Source organism: Scophthalmus maximus, chromosome 11 (genome assembly GCF_022379125.1).
Source record: "Scophthalmus maximus strain ysfricsl-2021 chromosome 11, ASM2237912v1, whole genome shotgun sequence".
Taxonomy (NCBI): Eukaryota; Metazoa; Chordata; class Actinopteri; order Pleuronectiformes; family Scophthalmidae; genus Scophthalmus; species Scophthalmus maximus.
This window is the reverse complement of record NC_061525.1, coordinates 7287222-7309074: the sequence shown is the minus strand read 5'-3', so window position 1 is coordinate 7309074 and position 21853 is coordinate 7287222. Positions and strand designations below refer to the sequence as shown.

At 43.5% G+C, this 21853-nt stretch overlaps 2 protein-coding genes across 3 annotated transcripts; one reads left to right on the top strand and one right to left on the bottom strand.

Moving 5' to 3' along the window:
* Nucleotides 1–683: 683 nt before the first annotated feature.
* On the bottom strand, nucleotides 684–10763 carry cep126 (centrosomal protein 126). 2 transcript variants are annotated; one of them, XM_035623951.2, is made up of 11 exons: nucleotides 10446–10763; nucleotides 10127–10246; nucleotides 8193–8338; nucleotides 7998–8100; nucleotides 7656–7827; nucleotides 4027–5869; nucleotides 2963–3081; nucleotides 2584–2653; nucleotides 1661–1870; nucleotides 1483–1547; nucleotides 684–1389 (listed from the first exon to the last, which is right to left on the bottom strand). In XM_035623951.2, exons 1-11 carry the CDS (start codon nucleotides 10478–10480, stop codon nucleotides 1306–1308), a joined length of 2967 nt encoding a protein of 988 aa, XP_035479844.2. In that variant the 5' UTR covers nucleotides 10481–10763; the 3' UTR covers nucleotides 684–1305. The 2 variants fall into 2 exon arrangements, with proteins under 2 accessions (XP_035479844.2, XP_035479845.2); XM_035623952.2 differs by having other exon boundaries at nucleotides 7656–7824; nucleotides 10446–10762.
* Nucleotides 10764–10921: 158 nt separating this feature from the next.
* On the top strand, nucleotides 10922–21256 carry trpc6b (transient receptor potential cation channel, subfamily C, member 6b). Its single transcript, XM_035623957.2, has 12 exons — nucleotides 10922–12017; nucleotides 13485–14253; nucleotides 14423–14611; nucleotides 14834–14998; nucleotides 15525–15741; nucleotides 16274–16501; nucleotides 17139–17403; nucleotides 17563–17758; nucleotides 18061–18267; nucleotides 18474–18530; nucleotides 20254–20329; nucleotides 20434–21256. Exons 2-12 carry the CDS (start codon nucleotides 13510–13512, stop codon nucleotides 20571–20573), a joined length of 2484 nt encoding a protein of 827 aa, XP_035479850.1. The 5' UTR covers nucleotides 10922–12017; nucleotides 13485–13509; the 3' UTR covers nucleotides 20574–21256.
* The last annotated feature ends 597 nt before the right edge of the window (nucleotides 21257–21853 follow it).

Below are 21853 nucleotides of genomic sequence, written 5' to 3'. Positions count from 1 at the left end.
TGCTGCTGCTGCTGCTGCAGGCATCATCAAAACTATGCATATTTTCTTTCTTTGTTCTGCTTCGATTGACTAACACAAGGAGGCGATGCACGACTCCCTCTCTTATCATGACAACGAGCCACCGCAGCTACACCATCGTTCAAGGCTCCGCTGTGAAACCTTCAAGAATGTGTGCATGCATAGAACCAGAAACCTGCAGTTTAAACAAAAAAAAAACTAAGAAACAAAAGTGTCAGTACTGTTGGGAACCTGACACTTTAAATGAGCTCGGGCTTCCTCCAAGCTCTTGCAGCAAGTCCTAGCAGGCAGACTTGAAGGGCAAAACCAGACATGCTGGTGAAGGAGGGGCAACTGAACTCACTTCAATAATCCCTGCAGCTATTGTACTTTTTTTTTCTCCCAAAACACCCTATTTTTGCGCAAGGGAAAGATAGAAATCTTTATCTAAAAACCAACTTTTTTTTCCACACGTGAACAATGCAGTAGTGGAAAGTTAAACTCAAATATAGTCTTTAATCTGCTGAATCTTGAAGCGAGCGTAGATTTCAGGGTGGATGCGAATGGAGGCAACAAGAGGCTGGACGCCCTGTGGCAGAGGCTCACCTTGTTGAGCCAGTAGGTTGAGTCTGGTGCACAGGATGTAATCGGCCCTTCTACAGCCGTCAAAGAAAGACAAACACACCTTCACTGTCGCAACACTTCTTTATTTTGAACCCTTTCCAGTCCGTGGTCAGTTTAGTGACTAAGGCAATAATAACACTGCCAAAAACACACACAATTTATCAGTGCATGCCAATATGGTCCCAGAATAGATTCCGTCACATCATAGTTTAAATATATAAAATAAATACAGAGTAAGAAAGCTTTGGAAAAAGAAATATCATTTCTTAACGGTGCACATTTTGCAGTCAAGAAGAAGGGCCAACTGCATTTGTGAAATAAAACAAATGAAAAATAAAAGTCAGTGTAACTGTCATAGGCACTTAAGACTTTGATTGCCTAATAGTAAAATGCTTAATATAAGCTAACATCATTTCTTTGCGACTCTGTTCTTGCCTAGGCAGATGAAAAATACAACAAAAACACACAAAATTAATGTAAGCACACGAACTTAAGAATTCTGTTTATTTTGTCTAACTTTACTTTTTCTCCGCAGTCCATCACGGCTTATATCCTAGAGACACTCCAGTAGGCACGTTTTAGTTTTAAAGGAGACTAAACCGCATTACAGGGTAATAAAGTGCTCGCTCACAGCGTATGACTCGAGGTGTAATGCACTGAGGGGAACGAAGACCACAGCGGACCTCAGAATTTCTTCAGGTACCGGGGGCGGCTGTTGGCCGATGCCGCGCGGTGCTTGTGGTGGTTCGTGACCTTCGTCTCCTTTGTCTGACAACAGCGGAAGAAAACGAGGAATAAAAAAAACATGCTCTACCGAAATCCCCCCCCCTTTGTGCTGTGGCAAGTGCTGGTCACACTTACAGTGGGTGCAGCGATAAGTGCGAGGCCTCGCGTGGCAGCGTCGCTCCCAGCATGGTCCCGCACACCTACGAAATAGTAACAGGCGGGAGTGGTTACCCTGCGACTGAAATGACACCATCACAACGCAACAGTGGATCAGCCCAGGGCCGAATGCAAACAACCGTTACAAAGTCCTCACAGTGCAGCTGCTGGTTGAGCCTGTCCAGGGAGAGGAGGATTCTCTGCTCTTCCAGGGAAAGCGCGGTGAGCCCCTGCTGTTGGCTGTGCCGCTGCGCCGTTGCCGGACCCCGTGTTTGGGCCATTTCCATGGCAGCAACAACATTTCTTTCCTCCAGTCGAACCGCAGGATACACTTCAGCCAGGTGTAACTGGGCTGCACTCTCCGCTCCTGAGAGCACAGACAAAAGTCGCATCAGAGGCGAGGAATTTCTCACCTGTTTTCCCAGTTTACTTTTGCCATTTGTTTTATGCATTCATGTATAAGCTCTGCTGGTGTTTTCCTCAATTTCTGATTAACTGTTGTACAACTAAAATCATTCAAGCTGCTTTCAGAGATGCACCAAAGTCCGGAGGAGCTTTGGGTGAGAATGCAAATGTCCACAAATGCTGCTCTGGACATTTTCCGGAACTTTTCCTGCCAGCATCTTAATAAACTTTCCAGAAAGTGTCCGAGTGAGCCAATTTGAGAATACAGCGGGGAAAGTCTCCGGAGAATGAACGGCGATGATTATGGTCAGGCCACTGCCTTCTGCATGCTGTGCCTCGACACCACAGGATGCTCCAGAAATGTTCCTTGTTCTGAACGCGTCTGAATCTGCATCAATAGGCTGCAAGCTGGAGACATTTGAAGCTGTGGTGGAGTGGAGGACTCTGAACAAACCGTTATCAATCATTACCGTCTCAAAATAACAGTTTTACATTGATATCACATTGTCTTTTTTGGAGGTGCGTAGGTTCATTTTTGTTTATACATCAAATTATGAAAGATTGAACTTCAGCAGAATACAGAAATTTTTGGTAACCCTTTTCTTCCAGACACTGACAGTTTTTCTTTGAGCTATAACAGAAGCCTAGATGTAGATATAGAGTGAAACACATTACCGTCATCTGTGAAGGCCACGTCGTAAGTGTTGGAAAACACCCGGATTGGCCGTGTGGACTGTTTTCTTGGCTGCACAAAATAAACAAATTGAAAGTCGAGGCTGAGATTATTCTGAGATAATATCTATGGTGATCGAAATAAAGCACAATAACAGGGAGCGCAAGTTGTAAACAAAACCACCATAACGTGTCAGTGCATAATCTTTTTGTGTGGAAGACTTGCCAACTCAAGTCCATCCAAAAGAGTCTAGTCAGTTTTAAAAACACCGAGGACGACATTTAAGGAAACATTGCAAAATGTAACAAGTTCGAACACACCCATTCACTGATTCCCCCCCCCCCAACACCACACACACACAGGGCAACTGCACGCATGTACCTTAGAGGGCTGGGGAGGCCTCCTGTTCCCTGAGCCAGGAGGCTGTCGGCTCTGCTCCATGCAGGGTTTCCTCACAGCCCGCCCACTCTCCACTGTCTCTCTGCTAACAGTGGGTTGTGCTGGAAAAAGAAAAAATAAATTTGTCTAAATTATTACAACAACAACAACAACTACATCAACATGAATGCAATGTTACCTAGTATGTGTTGAGTGCAGAACCCTAAAATAAATATATGTTGCTGTTCTCTCTTTTGTTAGGGCTGTCCGTTTGTCCTGATAAAAGTGGTATTTAAAGCTACAAAAAAAATAAAAAAATACATCGATGATGATGTTTAACTATAATAATATGCAGCTCAACCTGGATCTGTCCAGCTGCGTTATCTTAAATGGTAGTGCATTAATGTATATGCAGTAGCACAATGGTTGAAGATTTCTGTTAAAAAGTGAATTCTTACAGCACTGTGTTGATAAAAAAAAAACGTTTCTGAGCCATCGCTTTTGGCTGATAACTCCAGTGCTGCTGATGGCAACATGGGACAGATTATTGGCACGGGCCCCGAGGCGAGGCAGACAACAGGCCATTGTGAGGCAGGAAGGTTTTAGGGTCAACTAAGTCCACTTTTTCCAGATATTACCAGCTTCCTTTTCTCGCTCTCACCCTGTCCTTTCTCTCTCTTGTGTGTGTGTGTGTGTATGTGTGTGTGTGTGTGTGTGTGTGTGTGTGTGTGTGTGTGTGTGTGTGTGTGTGTGTGTGTGTGTGTGTGTGTGTGTGTGTGTGTGTGTGTGTGTGTGTGTGTGTGTGTGTGTGTGTGTGTGTGTGCGCGCGTGCATTGTAAAGATCTTTTCAATCTCAAAACACGAGACGTGGGGGCGAAGCAGAAAGAACAAGTTATTATATGGCTTGATTTCACCGAAATTCGTAACACATGAACAGCGGCATCAAAGAAGACGCTGTATATGAATGAAAAATAGCGTTCCGGATCTTTCGGAAAATCTTCACTGCTCTCGCAAATCGGCCAAGTTCATTGACTGGACTCTCGCTCGTTGGCCGGAAATGACATTACCGTCCTTGGTGGCCAAGGCGCTGCGGACCCCGTGCCAGAGCTGTGAGATCTCCTCGTCTGTGGGAGTGCAATCTAAACAGAGACCCTTTTCATTGAACGCCGTCCCTCTCCTTCGGCCGCAGCCCTGAGCTTCCTGGTGACCTGAGCTGGCCCTGCCCTTCGCGTTGCCCTCTGCGACGGGGCATGCGTACGAGGGCGGTGTGTACAAAGTGGCGCTATCTGTTCTGATTAGATGACGGGCGTACGGTGAGGAAAAGCCTCCCACGGGGTCCTTATGCAGGGCCCGCTCCGCGGCCACAGCTTGTTGACTGCTGACGCCATATGGAGGCCTGGTGACACGCGCCGTGTTTTCCTCCTCCGGCTCCATCCGAGGGGGTGGGCGGGGCGCGATGACCCTCCCTTGGGCTTTGGCAATCCGAGTCACCTCGGTGGCAGATTGAGGTCGCATAACGGTGCCCTTTCTGGTTCGCGAGGAAACAGGACCCGCTCCGACACCGGCAGGGCGCTCCCTCCACGGGGCCTTGGGGCCAGCAGTCCTGGTGGCGCTCTGCAGCACCTTGACCTCGCCCGCCCATTCCTGGCATAAGCTGACTTGAACCCCAACATCTGCCCACGCTTGCTTTGTAAAGTGATAACCAGAGGTCATGCTGGGTCCAGGCTTGGAGCCCTCTGAGACAACAGAGAGACTCGGCTGGTGGTCTTCCGGGTTTTTCTTTGATCGAGGATGATTGGAGGTCTCGGCATTCATCTGCTCTTTGTCCCTGTTTCCAACAACGTGCACCTCATCAAACCAGCGCAGCTTCTTCTTGACGGCGCTGTTGCGCTCCACGTCCTTCGCCTTCGCCCTGGTCAATTCTACACTATCTCTGATCGCTAAAGCAACTTGTTTGGCAAAGATCAAATGCCCCGAGCCGTAGAAACAGGCAGCATCTCCTGACATGTATTTGGATTGCTTTTTAAGGATCCCTTTAATGAACCTGACTCCACATACTGGACGAAACGTCCCCACTGAAAGAGGCAAATTCTGTTTGTCCTCTTCGGGACACTTGAAGCATTTAAGAGGATCTGCCCGTATGTTAGACAAGCACGCGTGTTGCAGCGTGGGCTTCCCCGTCTTCGTCGTCTCGGAGTTTGAAAACGTATTGAGGTTGTTAATGGAAGCACTGGGCTCTTTCTGCGATGACAGAGGGTGGTTGTCTTTTCCTGTTTGCTCAAGAGTTCCTTCTTGTGAGGAATTATCTGTGTTGCTATCATTTAAGAAACTATTTGGCTTTGGGGGAGCCCCAAACAAAATCCCTTGGCTATTGCCATTTTTGGCAGGCGGAAGAATTTCTGTCGCTGAAGGATGTTTTAACGGTCTGTCATCATGGACCCTCGACTGCCTGAGATCCAACAGAGCCTCTTGTTTTGGACGTGAAGAATCCAGCGCTGCTTCTTGCTCTTCGCTGATAATTTCACAAAACTTAAACAGACTGCAGTTGTTCAGAGAAGGCCGCGTCTCTGTTTTAGGTGTCTGCTCAGATGTGAAGCCCCAAGAAGCTTTGGAAATGTGCACCTTGTTGTTAGGCCCTTCAGAGCCCTCTTGCCTTTTTTGTTCAGGCTTGTGCTGCTTTTGGGATTGGATGAGGTCATCACCAACAAGCAGCATTGCAGATAAAGTCAGGTCTGATGTTGGAAACAAATCACTTTGCTTCCTCTGGGTTGGATGGCGCTCCGATTCAAGCAAGACTGAGGAATAAGAACACTGTAGATGATCTGTGCTGTGGTTGTTGGGGTCCTCGTTCTCCAAACTATCCTTACTCGAAAGGCTCTCAGAACTACAGCAACCAGACAGCTGGCCGTCCTGAAATACGAAAGCAAAAGAGGAGGCGATGAGCAGAAATTAATATGATTTACATTTTCTCAAAGGTGATATGAACGCTATGAAATCAAATTTTTGTCTCACATATTTGTCCTAAAAAACAAAGGACACCTAAATTGTGTAGGGCCATTTAAGTTCACTATAATATTATATAGCCTGAAACACATATTAAACGTGATTATGAAGAGATTTGAACACATTATGGGCCATAGTTCAAGGGTCAACCAGGGTAAATACATCTCGAAAAGAACCCTGGTCAGCTTGCTGGCCATGAGATCCAACTTCACTTTCTTGTGTCACACTATAGACTGTATATAAACAGGGTCACACGTGACTTTAAAGGTGAACTTTATTTGTGTTACAAAAGCTGGGATAGTACAGAATCTTTGGGAGGGAGTTGGATGTGTGTTACATAGGTCAGTTGTTAGAAGGCAGTGTACAGATTTTTCCATTCGAAATTATGTTGCGTTCAAATAAGCCTTTTTGAGGTATTGTGGTCAATCGAGTCAAGACATCTACACCGAAAAGTGTAGATTTTTTTCAAATCAAGGCGAAAATTGCGTCAACTTGTTCCCTTCTCGACTTGTTAACTTGAAGTTGATCAAAATTAACTAGTTTGTGTTACGGATAGAAAAGCTGTTGACCAAGACTTGGATAGTTGTGAGAATAGTCGCGCACAAACTAAGAAGCATCTACCCTGCCATCTCTTGTCATTGACAAAGTTAGAACATATTCCCAAAAGCAAATCAAAGAAAAACTGCTAAAATTAATACAATTTGAAACAACTGTTCGCATGCACACTTTTTTCACCACAGGGTGCTGAGGCTTGTGACAGCCAAGTAAGGACTCGTGTCACACTGCTGCACCCTAGGGGTCTACTTGTGTCGGTTAATATACAAAAAGAAGCACATACGGTATCACAATGAAAAATACTGAAAATTATTTTAGAATGTTCGGTGATCAGGATTATCAAGGTTTTTTCCTCAAACAATGTAAAAATGTACATATATGACGATGTGCCCAGATTCAATATAAGTTCCTGTAGCGTGAACATACAGTGGAATTGCATAGTTTTTTATCAAGACAAGAGAAGAACAGGAAATGATATAGATGTGGAAAATGACTGGTAATAAAACAGTTACTTGACCGTACATATAACACAGGCAGAAGTAAGATTACACAGCGACAGCATTTAAAGTGCATGGGTTTTTTCTCTGGGCACTCTGGCTTCCTCCCACAGTCCAAACACATGTAGGTTAGTTTCACTGGGTGTGAATATGAGAATGGTTGAATGGTTGTTTGTCTCAATATGTCGGCCATGTGATGGACTGCTGACCTGTCCAGGGTGAACCCCGCCTCTCGCACAATGTCACGGTTCAACTCTAGTTGTGATTAACTGTAATCTGATCATGTTCATGGTTATCATAAGGCCGGAAGAGACAGACTTCTCCTCAAAAAGCTCTGTGTAGACTCTGCTCTCATCCTTCATAACTTTTGACCTATTTCTAAATTTCTCATCTTTAAGAAGAAGGAAAAAAAGCAAGTACTTAACATCATCACTAATGCTGACTGCATGATCATTTGAAGTCTGGTTTAGCACAGATACTCTTCTTAATGATCTTTTAACTCCATTGACTTATAGTATCAGCAGGGCGTGTTAGACAAACCGGCATCTTACAACATAAAGAAAACCTGAAACAACAATGAGAAGGGAGGAAATGAAGTGTACGTTGTTTCCTGCACGTTCAAATGAAACAAGCAAACTGACCTGTGGACTTTGATTCTGTTGCTTCTCCTGTGTGGTTTGGGGTTCTCGACTGTTCCTGAAGGAAGTCCTGCTCTGCTCCCGCAGCAGTTTGGTGTAGGCCTCCACAGCACAGAGAGCTTGGTGCTGGGATGATTTAGAAATAGTGGGAGGCCTGGGAGAGGGAGTGCAGCTTCTCCGGGGGAAAACAGAAAAACAAAAGATAAAATGTACAACCTCTGCAACCATTAGAAAGAGCTACAAATGAAAAAAAAAAATCAACAGTGTGTATTGTGATAGTGATGGGGTTATTTCTAATATTTCAGACACATCAGAACGATGTAATCATAAACCCAGCTTCTTTACCTGTTAATGTAAGAGTTGGGGGACATGACAGTGGACTGCCGGGTGTAACAGCTTTGAATTTGACTGAGGGCTTCTTCAATATTTGGAACATTTCTTCTGAAAGCTGAAACACAGAAAACAAAGTGAGACGTGTTGACACTGCCGTATGTTATTTCTCAGTTCTGAGGGGCAGCGTGTGTAAGATACACGACTGACATCGTCGTCGCCTCTGAGAAGGAGGTAGATGGGCTCTCTGGAAGCGCTCTGTGGCGTCCTGTACGCGCTGCCTGCGTTGCTGTAGGATGTTCTCTCTCTGCCGCTGCTCCCGCACGTCCCACTGCCTCCGCCGCTCCTCCAGCGCCCTGCGACACAGGAGAGGAGCAGAGCACATACTGTCGACCGGCACACGTTTTAGACACAGAAACCTGAGTCTGTTTCTCCAGGTGTGTTTTCACCATGCTCATCAATAAATTAAGGTCACCACTCACCGCTGGGTTCACAGAGTCAGCCAATAATAACAGCAAGCACAGGGTCAATTAAGTTCAGTGATAATTTCCTTTTTGATTTGGCAGAGATGGTTATTTGATTTGAGGAGCAGGAGACAAAAGCTGGAGGCTTTTGTTTTTTTTGTTGTTTTTTTTTAATATGCAGAATATGTATTATCTCATATCTAGTAACACTAACGCCTCCTTCTATGAGTGATTCTTAATAGAGCTGAAAAGTTTGAAACGCATTCAATTTGAGTGTAATACGACAAACGCAAACATGCACCATTAAGAGGTGTTGCATTAGTCCTTATAATTAAAATTTGCAGAAAAAACTTTATTTTGCTGGCATGGTGCAAGAATCGATTCTTAATGGAAAGTTCAAATCTTGCCTTTTTGCATATCTTATCTTATTGGATACCATTAAAAATCGTATAAATAATGTATCAAAGCTACAATGTGCTATGCATTATGCATAATGTTCTGATTAGCAGCATCGGTGAGCAGATGCATAAAAAGATGATAGTAGGATTAAATATTTCATCATTAACTCTGACAGTCTGTTTGGTGGCCACTGTTTTTTAAAGTTAAACAAAAGTTCAATTCCATGTAATATTAAATGGAAAACTTATCCACATCCTTTAACTTGTGTCTCTTTTAAAAGAAGAACGTACATCTAACATTATGTTTAAGAAACAACTAATACTATGAACAAAAACAGGCAACGTGCACGAGCAGATACAAACTATTTACATTCTGTAGATGTCCTGGAATAATTTATCAAAAAAACTACTGCAGGTCACATGACTTGGTTCAGGTTATTTGTCATTGTTCAAGTCAATCATCCTGGCTGCCGGTGGTGCACATGCTGCTTTTATTGTTATTCTTTATTGTTGTGTTTATTTGATTTGAGGATAGTTAGCAAACAACAATAATTCAAGTTAATATGTAAAACAAAACTATGTGAGTGGATAATTTAAAACGTATAAAATCCCATCTATATCACATTTGTATTATCTAGGATTGCGGCTTCCTCGTAACTGTGCAACTTTTCTCCCACAACTGATTCTCTAGGATCTAAGTGGTTTTTCCTTCTCATCATCTTCTGTCATTTTCATTCATGATAACTTTGTAAAAATGGATAATTTTTAACGTGGCCATTATCTTTTTTTTGTGTGAAGTGGTCTAAGATGAGGGGAAGCGCCATGAGTGTCAAAGTAAGGCTTCTTTCATTCATTGGAAACTTGAATGGGAAATGGGAAAGTACAGAGGTTTTTAGAATCTGTCGTATAGTATATAAGTATATGAGCCTCAGATGGGGGCTGAACTTTGCAGCTTCAGCTGTCAGTCATCTCTCTGGCCCAGGGTCGAGATCTATTTGCGGGTCTAGACTGCGAGACTCTCCTCTACTGTATCCCTCAAAGGGGTTAAAGCCCAGAACAGAAGCACAAGCCACGGGCCATAAGGCTTATTATTATCATTATGTACTGCAGCATCCAGGGAACCATGAAAGGTGTTGATAACCTGTCTGTCTGGGCAGGCTGCCTGACAGGTAAGTACTTTGATCTGACAGGAAGACGCACATGTCAGAGTCAAAGCAAACAACAACAACAACAACAACAACAACAACAACGATGCATAATTATTAAAGAGACAATAACTAACTTCCTGCGTCGCCTGGTTTCCAGGGAAAACTTGCGAGCTCGGGTTTTGCATAGTTTCTGCTCCTCGACCAAAAGTCGTCTCTCGGCTTCGAGGCCTCCATCAGCTCCGAACCTCGAGTCTCTGGGTGCGGGCAGCTAAGGAGGCGGCGTGCGGGTAGCGAACAACGTGTCACCTGAACGCAACATTCGACCTGGAGGGGGAACAGTGAAATGACGTCTGCTGGGTCATAAACACCTCGTCGTCTCGTGCCTAACACAGGTTTACACGCGCAGCACACACGTCTGCGGGATAAATAACCAGGGGCAAGCAAGTAGGATACGAGTGGTAGAAGAAGTTGTCCTGAAGAGCTTGCATCCTCCGAGGCCGTTGGTCCTTGCGGGCGCCGGGCAGACACACAGCTCTTAGCTGCTAGCTTAGCCTGTTGCTAGTTGGCTCCTTTTTTTCTTTCTTTTTTCATTAGCTAACGTGCTCCGTGCTAACTCGTGCACCCATTTTCAGAGCGAAGAGCAACTTAGACCGAATACGCGCAAAGTGGCAGGCTCTTTGGTCGTTTAAATGAAGAAGTGATGCACACTACGTCTGAGCTGGTACTTGTCTAGCTGTTCCGTCGGAGTCTGTCTGTGTACAAGTGCGTCCATGATAGCAACCGGTGGACGCGGCTCCTTGACAACGGGCACCGTGGTGATTGTTCCCGCCGCGGCCGGCAGAGGGCGCTGGCCTCGGGACGTTGCTGCTTTCAGGTGCACCCACAAGCGTCGTAATCGATACCGCCACGAAAAGAAACGGACGTGCTAAATAAAGCACAACGAATGCAAAAATGAATGGCTCCGGCGAAAAAAGTGATGGATGCAAAGAGTAATGCTTTTGGGTTTGGACAGTATGCAATATAGCATTGGTTTTGAGAAACCATTTTCAACGTGTACGCCTAATATCCAAGTATAACGACCATATCATTTTGTTTAGTGACCCAAACTTCCACATTTCATTTTTATTATTATAAAATTGTTGATATTTAAACAGTCTCTCTTATATGACATTTGGCACAAGACATACAACCTAGGCCTACTGCAGCCTGAATATAAAGATTCATAAAATATTTGTAATTGCAGGCTAGATGATATATGGAAGAATTAACTGCTTAAACAATTTCCGCCATGTCCTTTAACTTTTTTGAATACTCTTAACTATTTATTGCATGGCTTTTATCTGCTTGGGGATGATGTCTCTCATAACATATAAAGATTATTACCTGTTACATCTGATGGCACCGTGAGGGAAAAGGATTTAGGATAATCTGCTTTTTCCCAGATTGTTTATCTGGACCGGTGTGTGTGTGTGTGTGTGTGTGTGTGTGTGTGTGTGTGGTCAGGGGGGCACTGTATCAAATTATCTATTTTCATTTTTTTTCAAACACTATGTAGTGTATTAGTGACGCCTAATGGGGCCTGCGCACTCAGAAATAGTTCATATGAGGAATTAATCCCTGAGTCTTCTTGAATTTATGGCACCACCAGTCGGGTCAGTGCTTAAATCCTCTATTTGTTTGACAGTTTTAATATCTTGTTTTTTTGGGGGACACAGTTGTGGCAAATCAATGAAAATAAAGTGATATCATCTCTTATAGACGGGACCCAAATGTACTCAACAAATGCTAATAACCCATGTTACAAACACAGCCCAGGATGCTGCTGGAACAACGCCCAGTGGGCGTGCAGAGGCAGCAGCTCAGTCGTTCGGGTCGCAGGTTGAGAGTCAGTGTGACAGGTGGAGGGGAGGCTGACATGAGTCTGCTGTAGATCATGTGCAGCCGGTCGCTTCTGGACATTTCAGCTTTTAGGTTCCAGCGACTTTATGAAGCGAGAGTCACCCGGTGGAGCAGTCTTCTCTAAAGGTGAGTGGGCCATCCTGTTGGATATATATATATATATATATTTTTTATATTGTTGTCAAACGTGTACACACTGAAGATGATGAAATTATTTCCAGAAGACAGTTGGAGAAATGTTGGTGGTAATGATACTGACGATAAGAAGAGCTAAAAAAAAGCTTCAGGCCCACGAAAATCACCAGCAGCCAATGAGAGGAGTGTGATCCTGCAGCTTCTCGTGTTTCTGTTGTCTCTCGTTGACATGTTTACACTGAGGTCTTCTCTTCCCTACATGTTGAGAGAGCAGAACATCATTTTTTCTCTTGACACCAAATGTGTGTTAACGCCACATGCGCATGCTCACACCGCATCTCTAAAGACATTGCTTGCAGAACAAGCGGATCTATCGTACAGTGGTGACGTTGCTGACAGTTATCTAATTCATCGCATCCTCTCCTAGCCCTGAGTTATCCACCGCCTGCTTTGTGCCACATCCCAGTTGTGTGTTTCAAGTGGAGTAGAAGAACAAAAACAAGGCTCTCTCAGAAATCCAGGCGGATCCAGGGGATCCACGTGGAACAGCAACCAATGGCATTTTAAAGGCAAACATATTTTTTTCAAACGTCATTTCTTTGTGATCATCAATTCCACTTCAGTAAGGATTTGCTCACCTTGAACAGCATGACACCATTTTCATTTCATCTTGTCTCAGCTGATGCCAATGGTTTGGTAGACTGTATTTCTGCGTCTACGGATAATTAAAAATCTTGTTCATTCTAATTATGATTGAATAAAGGAACATTGTCATAATCCGTTACTGCTGAGGCAATTAGCTCCTGAGATAACCACATTATTCAAACGTAATTACTGAACAGGAGGCAGATTTACTTGCTCGACAATGACACAAACGAACATCACAAACGGTCACTGTCATATGGTTGTATTATCACAGTCCAATCAACAGAGTTATCGTCATAGTTGAGCACTTCCTGAACACATCGTACTTTTTTTTTTTACATACGTCAAATTAAACTTTACCACGGTTTAACACTGGAGGGCAATGTTGTATAATATTCCACGTCCGGCCGATTATCAGGCAGAGGCTGAGTGGATGAACAGTGCCGGGCCAAGAAATGACTGAGAGCAGATGATGAGTCTGTGGGTGGCGTCACGCATGTAGTGACAGTTATAACTCGACTGAGACCAGCTGTCCGTTGCACATTAATGTCCACTCACTGCTCATGTTCTCAAGGCCTCTTTCAGAGACGTAGATGGAGCCGATCTTCGCATATCTAAACGAGTAAACAAATTAAAGTAATCTGTCTGCTTTGTGAGAAATAAATTGTCAATGTTACTCATCCTGAAACTGGCGAGATTTGGATGTGGGAGTTTTTTGGCTCGCATTAAAAATCCCTGCAACGATACAATCTGTATTTGAAGTCATGTGATAATGGTATTATATCATCCAAAAATATTTGTCCCCGTGTTTAGACGGAGCAGTGAGGGGGACGCCACGATGCTGCGGCAGGCTGCGTCCAAAACCCGCAGACATGCTCTCCGGGGAGCTGGCTACCTCTTTCCTACCCAATCCTCCTCCTGCCTCTCCCTGGCTGAGGAGCTTTTCTTAGACGCCGCAGAATACGGCAACAATCCTGAAGTGAGGCGGATGCTGGAGGAGATGCCAGACCTCAATGTCAACTGTGTGAACTACATGGGTCAAAGTGCATTACAGCTGGCGGTGGCCAATGAGCATTTAGAGGTGACGAAGCTACTGCTCAGGAAGAAAGACCTCGCTAGAGTAGGAGATGCTTTGCTGTTGGCCATTAGTAGAGGCTACGTCCGCATAGTGGAGGCCCTGCTGAGCCACCGGGCCTTCACAGACAGTCAGAGGCTCACTTACAGCCCGGGCCAGGCGGAGACACAAGACGACTTCTTTGCCTATGACGAGGATGGCACGCGGTTCTCCCACGACATCACTCCCATCGTGCTGGCCTCCCAGTGCAATGAGTATGAAATTGTGCATATACTTCTCACGAAGGGCGCCCGCATAGAGCGGCCGCACGACTACTTCTGCCAGTGCAGGACCTGCAGCGAGCAGCAGAGGCACGACGCTTTCAGCCATTCACAATCCCGGATCAATGCATACAAAGGTCTGGCCAGTCCGGCACACCTGTCCCTTTCCAGTGAAGACCCCGTGATGGCGGCTCTGGAGCTGAGCAACGAGCTTGCCGTTCTAGCCAACATTGAGAAGGAGTTCAAGGTGCTTATGTAATCTGTTATGTTACGTGATAAGATAGCTGTCATGTTTTTGTTTTTTTTAAAGATTGCAGGCTATGCCAAGATTAGAGGATTTGTTTTTGTGCTTTTAGTGATTCGTGAGAATATAAATCTGAGGTGCTGTGGGTCTTTCTGAATTCTCTCTGTTACAGAATGATTACAAGAAACTGTCCATGCAGTGTAAAGACTTTGTGGTCGGACTCCTGGATTTGTGTCGGAACACGGAGGAAGTGGAGGCCATCTTGAACGGGGACACGGATGTTTCCTGTCAAAGCTCCGAACCCTTTGGCAGACAAAACCTTATCAGGTTAAAACTTGCAATAAAATATGAAGTCAAAAAGGTAAGCACGTGTACAAAAGCACTTTCATTCTTAGGTTTAGAATTGATGCACAGCTGAATTCATACATTATACCTTGTGATTGAATATGGGATGTGATCCTTGTCTCTCTCTCTCTCCCTCTCTTTCGCTCTCTCTCTCACACACACACACACACACACACACACACACACACACACACACACACACACACACACACACACACACACAATGCCAACGGTCCAGTTTGTAGCTCACCCGAACTGTCAGCAGCAACTCCTCTACATCTGGTATGAGAATTTTTCTGGACTACATCAGCAAAACACAGCAGTGAAAATCCTACTTGTCCTTGGCGTAGCTGTTGGGTTGCCTGTCCTGGCCTTTATGTACTGGATAGCACCGTCAAGTAAGGTCAGTTCCAAATACATATAGTGAGATTCTGCATTTCTGCTTTTCTTTCAGAAAACATTTAAACCACATTTAACAGAGCTGAGGAGGAGAGCGGACGACTGATCTGCATCTGACATGATTCCTGCGCTCTGTGTTTTGTCTGGGTGTTTAAATAGACAAATGCTGCCAACACATTTGCCACAAAAAAAACTTTATAAGGCATTACTATGAGAAAGCTTCTGGTCTGTTGGTTTGTTGTGAAGTTCCTCTGCTCCCAAGTGGTCACACAAGATTAATGTATGAAAGTCAGGAAACACTCTCAGACCTGTGTTTACTCTCCTGGTTTGGATGACAGGTACAATCCTGGTCGGGATTCAACATCACTCTATGCCCACTGCTATATAAAGGCGCATTTGGTGTCTTAGTCTTATTTGTTGAATAATCCCCAACTTGTGCAAAGATCTATCGAATGTCTTTTTAGAAGCCTGGAGCAGCTTTGAATAATGTGAACTCTTGTTCTGTTTGCCATGCCCTGTTTTTCTCTCAGCTGGGGAAACTCATGCGCGGGCCTTTCCTGAAGTTTGTGGCCCATGCAGCTTCCTTCATGATATTCCTTTGCCTGCTGGTCCTGAACGCAGCAGACCGTTTTGAGGGAACGTCACTGCTCCCCAACATGACCATCCACGACCACCCTTCGCAGCTGTTTCGCATGAAGACCACGCCCTTCACCTGGATGGAGATTCTCATCATATCCTGGGTCATAGGTGAGAGCTTGAACATACTTTCCCTCCCCTCCTGTCCCTTTCACGTTCTTGTATAAACTAGCTATCAAATCTTTTTCCTAGCAAGTTTGTATATTTTTTTAGATGATGTTGATGTATCCCTCTCTCATATTCCTGACACTCAGTCTTCTCTACCTCTCATGATTTAAGTCAGGCTCCCACACAATGACATCACTTTGCTCTGCATGCAGGGTCAAGGGCAATACGCGATATAAATCCCAAACATCTATCCTGCTAGGACATCGCCCACATAGATTATTATGTATTCCTGCCACATGTACCATAATAAATCAGACTTGTAATGACTTTTGCGAAGATGAAAAATGCAAAGGTGACACTTTCACTTTGCTCTCTATAGACAATACTTTGGCTCGATATCACATCCACACACACCAGTATACAGCATCAGTAAATCTAGTGTGATTTGACCATCAATCAAAGCCTTATTTATCATGCTCGCACATGTTCTGTTTCAGTGCGACCACCAGCTATATGATTTTTTTTTGTCTTACAGGAAAGATCTGGGAAGAATGTAAAGATATTTGGTCGCAGGATATCCGGGAATACATCTCAGAACCTTGGAATCTTCTCGACTTTAGTATTTTGGCCATATTCATGACCTCTTTCATTGCCAGATTAATGGCTTTCTGGCATGCATATTCTGCCCAGTGTTATGTTGACAAGCACCATACTGACCTGTCCGACATGACCTTGCCCTTTGAGATTCGATATTTCCAGCTGGGTGAGTGGGGACCAATAATTCAATAATGAGTTTCTTATGAATAAAAACTATCCCTGAATATGTTTATATATAAGAGATATTCCGGGTTCAGACTCTAATTTTACGTTGCAAGACCGAATATTGATTTTGAAAAGAAATGATCTGATGAGCAGCTCCTTGAAGATATTTTCCCCCTTTAAAATATTAAGAACCGCAGCAAGAAATTCTTAAACATGAAGGAAAACCAAAGTATCATTACAACCTTTTCTGAATACTTGATTTTGTGGTCTGCCAAGGAGGTTAGATGATTGGTGTGGTTTGTTTGGTTTGCACAGGATTACTCAGAAATACATGGAAGGATTTGCATGACCACAATGTATTATCCATTGTTTAGGACTGTATGTTTAATGACAGATTAACAATTTAGGTTATCAGACCACTTTACCTTTTCTTTTATATTTCTATGATAAGAAGTAGATTATGATGTACGATTGTTTGGCCTTTGCGGAGGTATTCGCTCTACCCAGTGCCCTTCAAGTTCATAGGAAAAACAAAAACACACACAGGTTAAATTTAGTTCCTTGAATAATTATGAATCCTCAAACAGGTAATTATCTTCTTAATTTGAAAGTTTATGTTTTTTTTTCTTCTTTTTCAGCACGAATCAACTGGATGCCCTCAGACCCGCAGCTTATTTCTGAAGGCCTCTATGCAATTGCAGTTGTGCTGAGTTTCTCTCGCATTGCCTACATCCTGCCTGCCAACGAGAGCTTCGGGCCCTTGCAGATCTCTCTGGGAAGGACAATGAAAGACATCTTTAAGTTCATGGTGATTTTCATAACAGTGTTTGTGGCCTTCATGGTTGGAATGTTCAATCTGTACTCGTACTACCGCGGAGCCAAGCACAACGATGCATTTACAACGTGAGTGTGAGACCTTTTTATTTTTCAATAACGCAGTTTGCACTGTAAAAGCTTGGAAAACTGTGCCTTCGGACACAATCCATGTCGAATCAATATGATATGAGAGTTACACATTGGTTGCACTACATTTATTGGATTGTCATCTCCCCATTCCTCCAGGCTGGAGGAGAGCTTCAAAACATTGTTTTGGGCCATCTTCGGCTTGTCAGAAGTGAAGTCCGTGGTCATTAATATCGACCATAAGTTCATCGAGAACACTGGCTATGTTCTGTATGGGGTGTACAACATCATCATGGTGATTGTCTTGCTGAATATGCTCATTGCCATGTTCAACAGCTCCTTCCAAGAAATTGAGGTAAGCATTTATCATCCATAGTTACACACATTCAAATGATCTTTTGTGTCTTGTATACTATCAGTGGTGATATAAGATCATAAAGGTTTTGGCCTTGGTTTACCTTGTTATGATTTACTGCAAGTGTGTGCCAAGATCTAAGTTCACTGTCTGTTTTGCATACCTGCTTGGTTGGTGACGAGCTGGTGGAAGTTCCACATCACAAATGCAAACCGACTCACTTCCTGAACATTCACCTGTTTCTCATCAAATGCTTCCACTGGCGCTAAGCCCCCGTGGCTCTCTCCTCTCTGTCGACGCAGGATGATGCCGATGTTGAGTGGAAGTTTGCCAGAGCGAAGCTCTGGTTCTCGTACTTTGAGCACGGCGGCACGCTTCCCGTGCCCTTCAATCTTGTACCCAGCCCTAAGTCTGTCATTTCCCTCTTGCTCGGGATAAGGGAATTTCTCTGGGCTGCACCTCAGGGCAAAAACAAAGAAAATCCAAAGGATGAGATGGAGCTTAACAAGGTGAGGCGTCAGCTGCTGTCACAAATGTTATTCCAAACAAGAAAAATAACCAAATTCATATTTTTGAACAAACAAGTAAGTCAAAGGTTGTATTACACCCGTTGACATTTACTTACAGGATATTATTTGATAAGGGTTTTCAGATGTTTCCCTAAAAAATAATCACAACCTGTTCTTCTTCTCTTTTGTGTTGTCTCTCATCTTAGTTGAGGCAACAGGAAGATCTGAGTGTGGAAGCATCACTTTGTCCAACCCGCCACCAAGTAAAGCAGTTTTTAATTTACTAATGCTGATTAATCAAACAACTAACTAACTTATATTCGTAACTAACCTGGGTTAAGGTTTATAGACAAAGGTACATGAACAGAAATAATGCAATGTTGCTATCTTTAGTACCTCAATTATAAAGGACCAAAAAAAACTAAATCTGTGAACTGCTATATATATAGTGTATTCAGTGTATTTAAATTTTCTTATGTGACAGCCTTATGCTAAAATTGTTCAAATTCCTTTTCCCCATCATTAGTCTAAGATAGTGACAGCAGAATTTTTGGAAATGTTTGCGAAATAATTAAAGAGAACACTGATTTATCACATAAACAAAAGTATTCTTACCCCATTTTCTATGAAACTTGAAATTTATCTCAGGTGTCTCCCATTTCTTTCTTTCTTTCTTTCTTTCTTTTCTTTTCTTTTTTTCCCTACACCTTGAATGGAGTTAACCTGTAGTAAATTCAAATGATTGGACATGATTTGGAAAGGCATTAAAGTATAAGGTCTCACTGTTCACAATGCATATCAGAGCAAAATGCGAGCCAAGAGGTTTCGAAGGAGCTGCCTGCTGACTCAGAGACAGACTGCATTGAATGTTCCCAAGAGCACAGTGGCCTCCATTATCCTTAAATGGAAGGACTCTACCTAGAGCTGGCTGTCCGGCTAAAGCGAGCAATCAGGGATGAAGGGCCTTGGTGGAAGTGACCAAGAACCCGATGGTCACTCTGGGTGAGTTCCAGAGATCCCGTGTGGAGATAGGAGGAGAGACTCCGAGAAGGAGAGCTGTCACTGCAGCGCTCCACCGAATGGGACTTCATGACAGAGAGGCCCGGCCTCAAAGAGACTTGAAAGCCCCCTTGGAGTTTTGACAAAAATTAAATACACTTACCCTACACTAAGGACTGTGTGAAACGGGATTTTCTCTCATCTGATAGTTTGAACCGTTTGACCTCAATTCTAGAAGCATCCTGTCTGGAGGAAACCAGGCACTGCTCATTACCTACCCAACACAAGCCCAACAGTGAAGCATGGTGGCAGTGGTGTAAATAAGAAGAGAGATATCCCTGATAAAAACCTGGTCCAGTGCGCCCTGGACCTCAGACGGGGCCGAAGGCTCACCTTCCAACGGGACAGTGACCCTGAGCACTCAGACAAGAAAACACAGGATTGGCTTAGGAACAATTCTAGTGAATGGCATTGAGTTGCCAAGCCAGAGCTCTGACTTCAACCCAATGGAACATCTCTGGGGAGACCTGAAAATGGCCGACGTCCACTGCCGGTCCCCATCCAACCTGACGGCGAGGATCTGCAGGGAACAATCAAGGCTGCATTTGCTGCCAAAGTTGCTTCAGCTAAGAACTGTGTAAAGGGTCTGAATACGTATCTCATCGTGTAATTTCAGGTTTTCCCTATTTTGATAAATTTGCTAACATTGTCTTCTGTCATTAGGGGGCATTGAGTGAAAACTGATTAGGGGAAAAAATAGATCCAACAATTTTAGCAAAAGGCTGCAACATAAAATGTGGGGAAAAAAGGGAAGGGCTCTATGAATGTATATGGCAAAATAATAAGTCAGTAAACTCATGTATACTGTCTAAACAAACTTCACTGATCAAATTGGCCGCTGCTCTTCCTTTCCATGAATTAACTTAGAATGTTTAGGTACAATCGTCTCATCGGCTCAAGACACAAATCTTCTCTTATTCATTACAGAAGATCATGAATCGCCTCATCAAAAGATACATCGTAAAAGCACAACGAGACAAAGACAACGACGAAGTGAACGAAGGTGAGTTTTTTCTGGATACGGGGCTTTTTGTTATGCATAAATAAATAAATATACCTATAACATATTACAAAAACATCATGTGACGCTGTTTTCTTTTACCAAAGGTGAGCTGAAAGATATTAAACAAGACATCTCCAGTCTCCGCTATGAGCTGCTGGAGCGGGAGAACCATGAGGCCGAGGCCCTGAAGGGGCTCATCAGGCGACTGGGAGAAGTCGCGCGTTTTCAGCAGAAAGAGCAGTAGAGGCACAAGCTGACTATACGTTGTGTAACAAATGTGAATATTAGAGATGTTTTTTGCTGGACACACTGCACTCTTCTCATTATTGTGGAATTCAGCTTGGATCGAAAGGTCCTTATGGGCACAGACTTTGTTATAAATTAGCTTACAAAAAAAATGCATATTCTGTATTTTAAATATGAAAACCTTGCCTTAGTGTAGTATCCAATTCTCTTTGTTCCGGTCCCTGTACAGTACAGATAACCACATGGTGGCACCAATGGAACTTTTTTCTTCTTCTTTTCTTGTTGCACAGGCTCTGTTTGCTTAACATATACTACTGGCTGCTAACAATATGATGTTTATATGCTTAGATTTAAGGGTGATTTTTAATCTTGAGTAGAAAGCAGTTCAGATAAAAAGGAAACATATATGTGGATGTGTCAGTGATAGTTTCATAAGTCATCTGTACGTAACATAAAAACAAATGAATGCTTGTTGATAACGAGTCTCGGAGCTATCTGTGACTCAATTATTATGAAATGAGATATGAAATATCTCTTTTCTTTCTGTGATGTAACCTTTCAATCATCAATTCTTTTTATACAACACATTTATTTGTTAATTTTTTTTAATGTTGTGATTTATTTGACGCGTTGATCACTAAAGTTTAATGGACCAAATTAAAATCTAATGAATATTTTCAACTCATAGCGTAACAGAGTGTTTTTGGCTGTCTAACGTTTTTACAGCGTGATGCTGTTGTGCTCTCTCGCACTTGCTGTGAAGCAAGGCAACTGCCTGAGAACAGTCTGACCTGTCAAGAGAGAGTGCACCTCGCCTGAGAGAGTAAAAGCTGCGGAGTCGAGTCCCTGAGCAGCATTTGCTCCATGCGTCTGCAATTATAGACAATGGATTTCACAAGGAACCCAGAGGATGGTGTTGCACGATGATTTGCCATGTGGCATGAGCGTCACATTTACAGATTAAAACCCCTTGTGTGAAAGCTGGGCCTTTACAGCGTTTGAAGAACACATCATTTAGATATGAGTGTGAGACTGTTATCTAAAAATTATGTCGGCCAAAGCTAGAGAATCCCCCCCCCCCCCGATATTGTCCAAATTCATGACGCAGGAGATAGGACCAAGGCCGGTGTGTGCATCATAACTACATGGATAAGCAACATCCATACTCCACTGATTGACTTTAAAAGTAAAACTCTCCCTGTTATCTATTCAGGATAACCTAAATGTAAATGAGCACAAAGGAGATGAGGGTACTGTTATGACTCAATGTCCTTCAGA

Excerpts from the sequence above, each read along its gene's own strand:
- cep126 (XM_035623951.2), bottom strand. The coding sequence starts at position 10,480 with ATGCAAGCTCTTCAGGACAACTTCTTCTACCACTC. Across the intron at positions 8,339-10,126 it reads GAAACCAGGCGACGCAGGAA|GGCGCTGGAGGAGCGGCGGA; the intron begins GTTAGTTATTGT and ends CCTGTGTCGCAG. Across the intron at positions 5,870-7,655 it reads AACAGAATCAAAGTCCACAG|GACGGCCAGCTGTCTGGTTG; the intron begins GTCAGTTTGCTT and ends TTCGTATTTCAG.
- trpc6b (XM_035623957.2), top strand. The coding sequence starts at position 13,510 with ATGCTGCGGCAGGCTGCGTCCAAAACCCGCAGACATGCTCTCCGGGGA. Across the intron at positions 14,999-15,524 it reads GGATAGCACCGTCAAGTAAG|CTGGGGAAACTCATGCGCGG; the intron begins GTCAGTTCCAAA and ends TTTTTCTCTCAG. Across the intron at positions 18,531-20,253 it reads TTTGTCCAACCCGCCACCAA|AAGATCATGAATCGCCTCAT; the intron begins GTAAAGCAGTTT and ends TATTCATTACAG.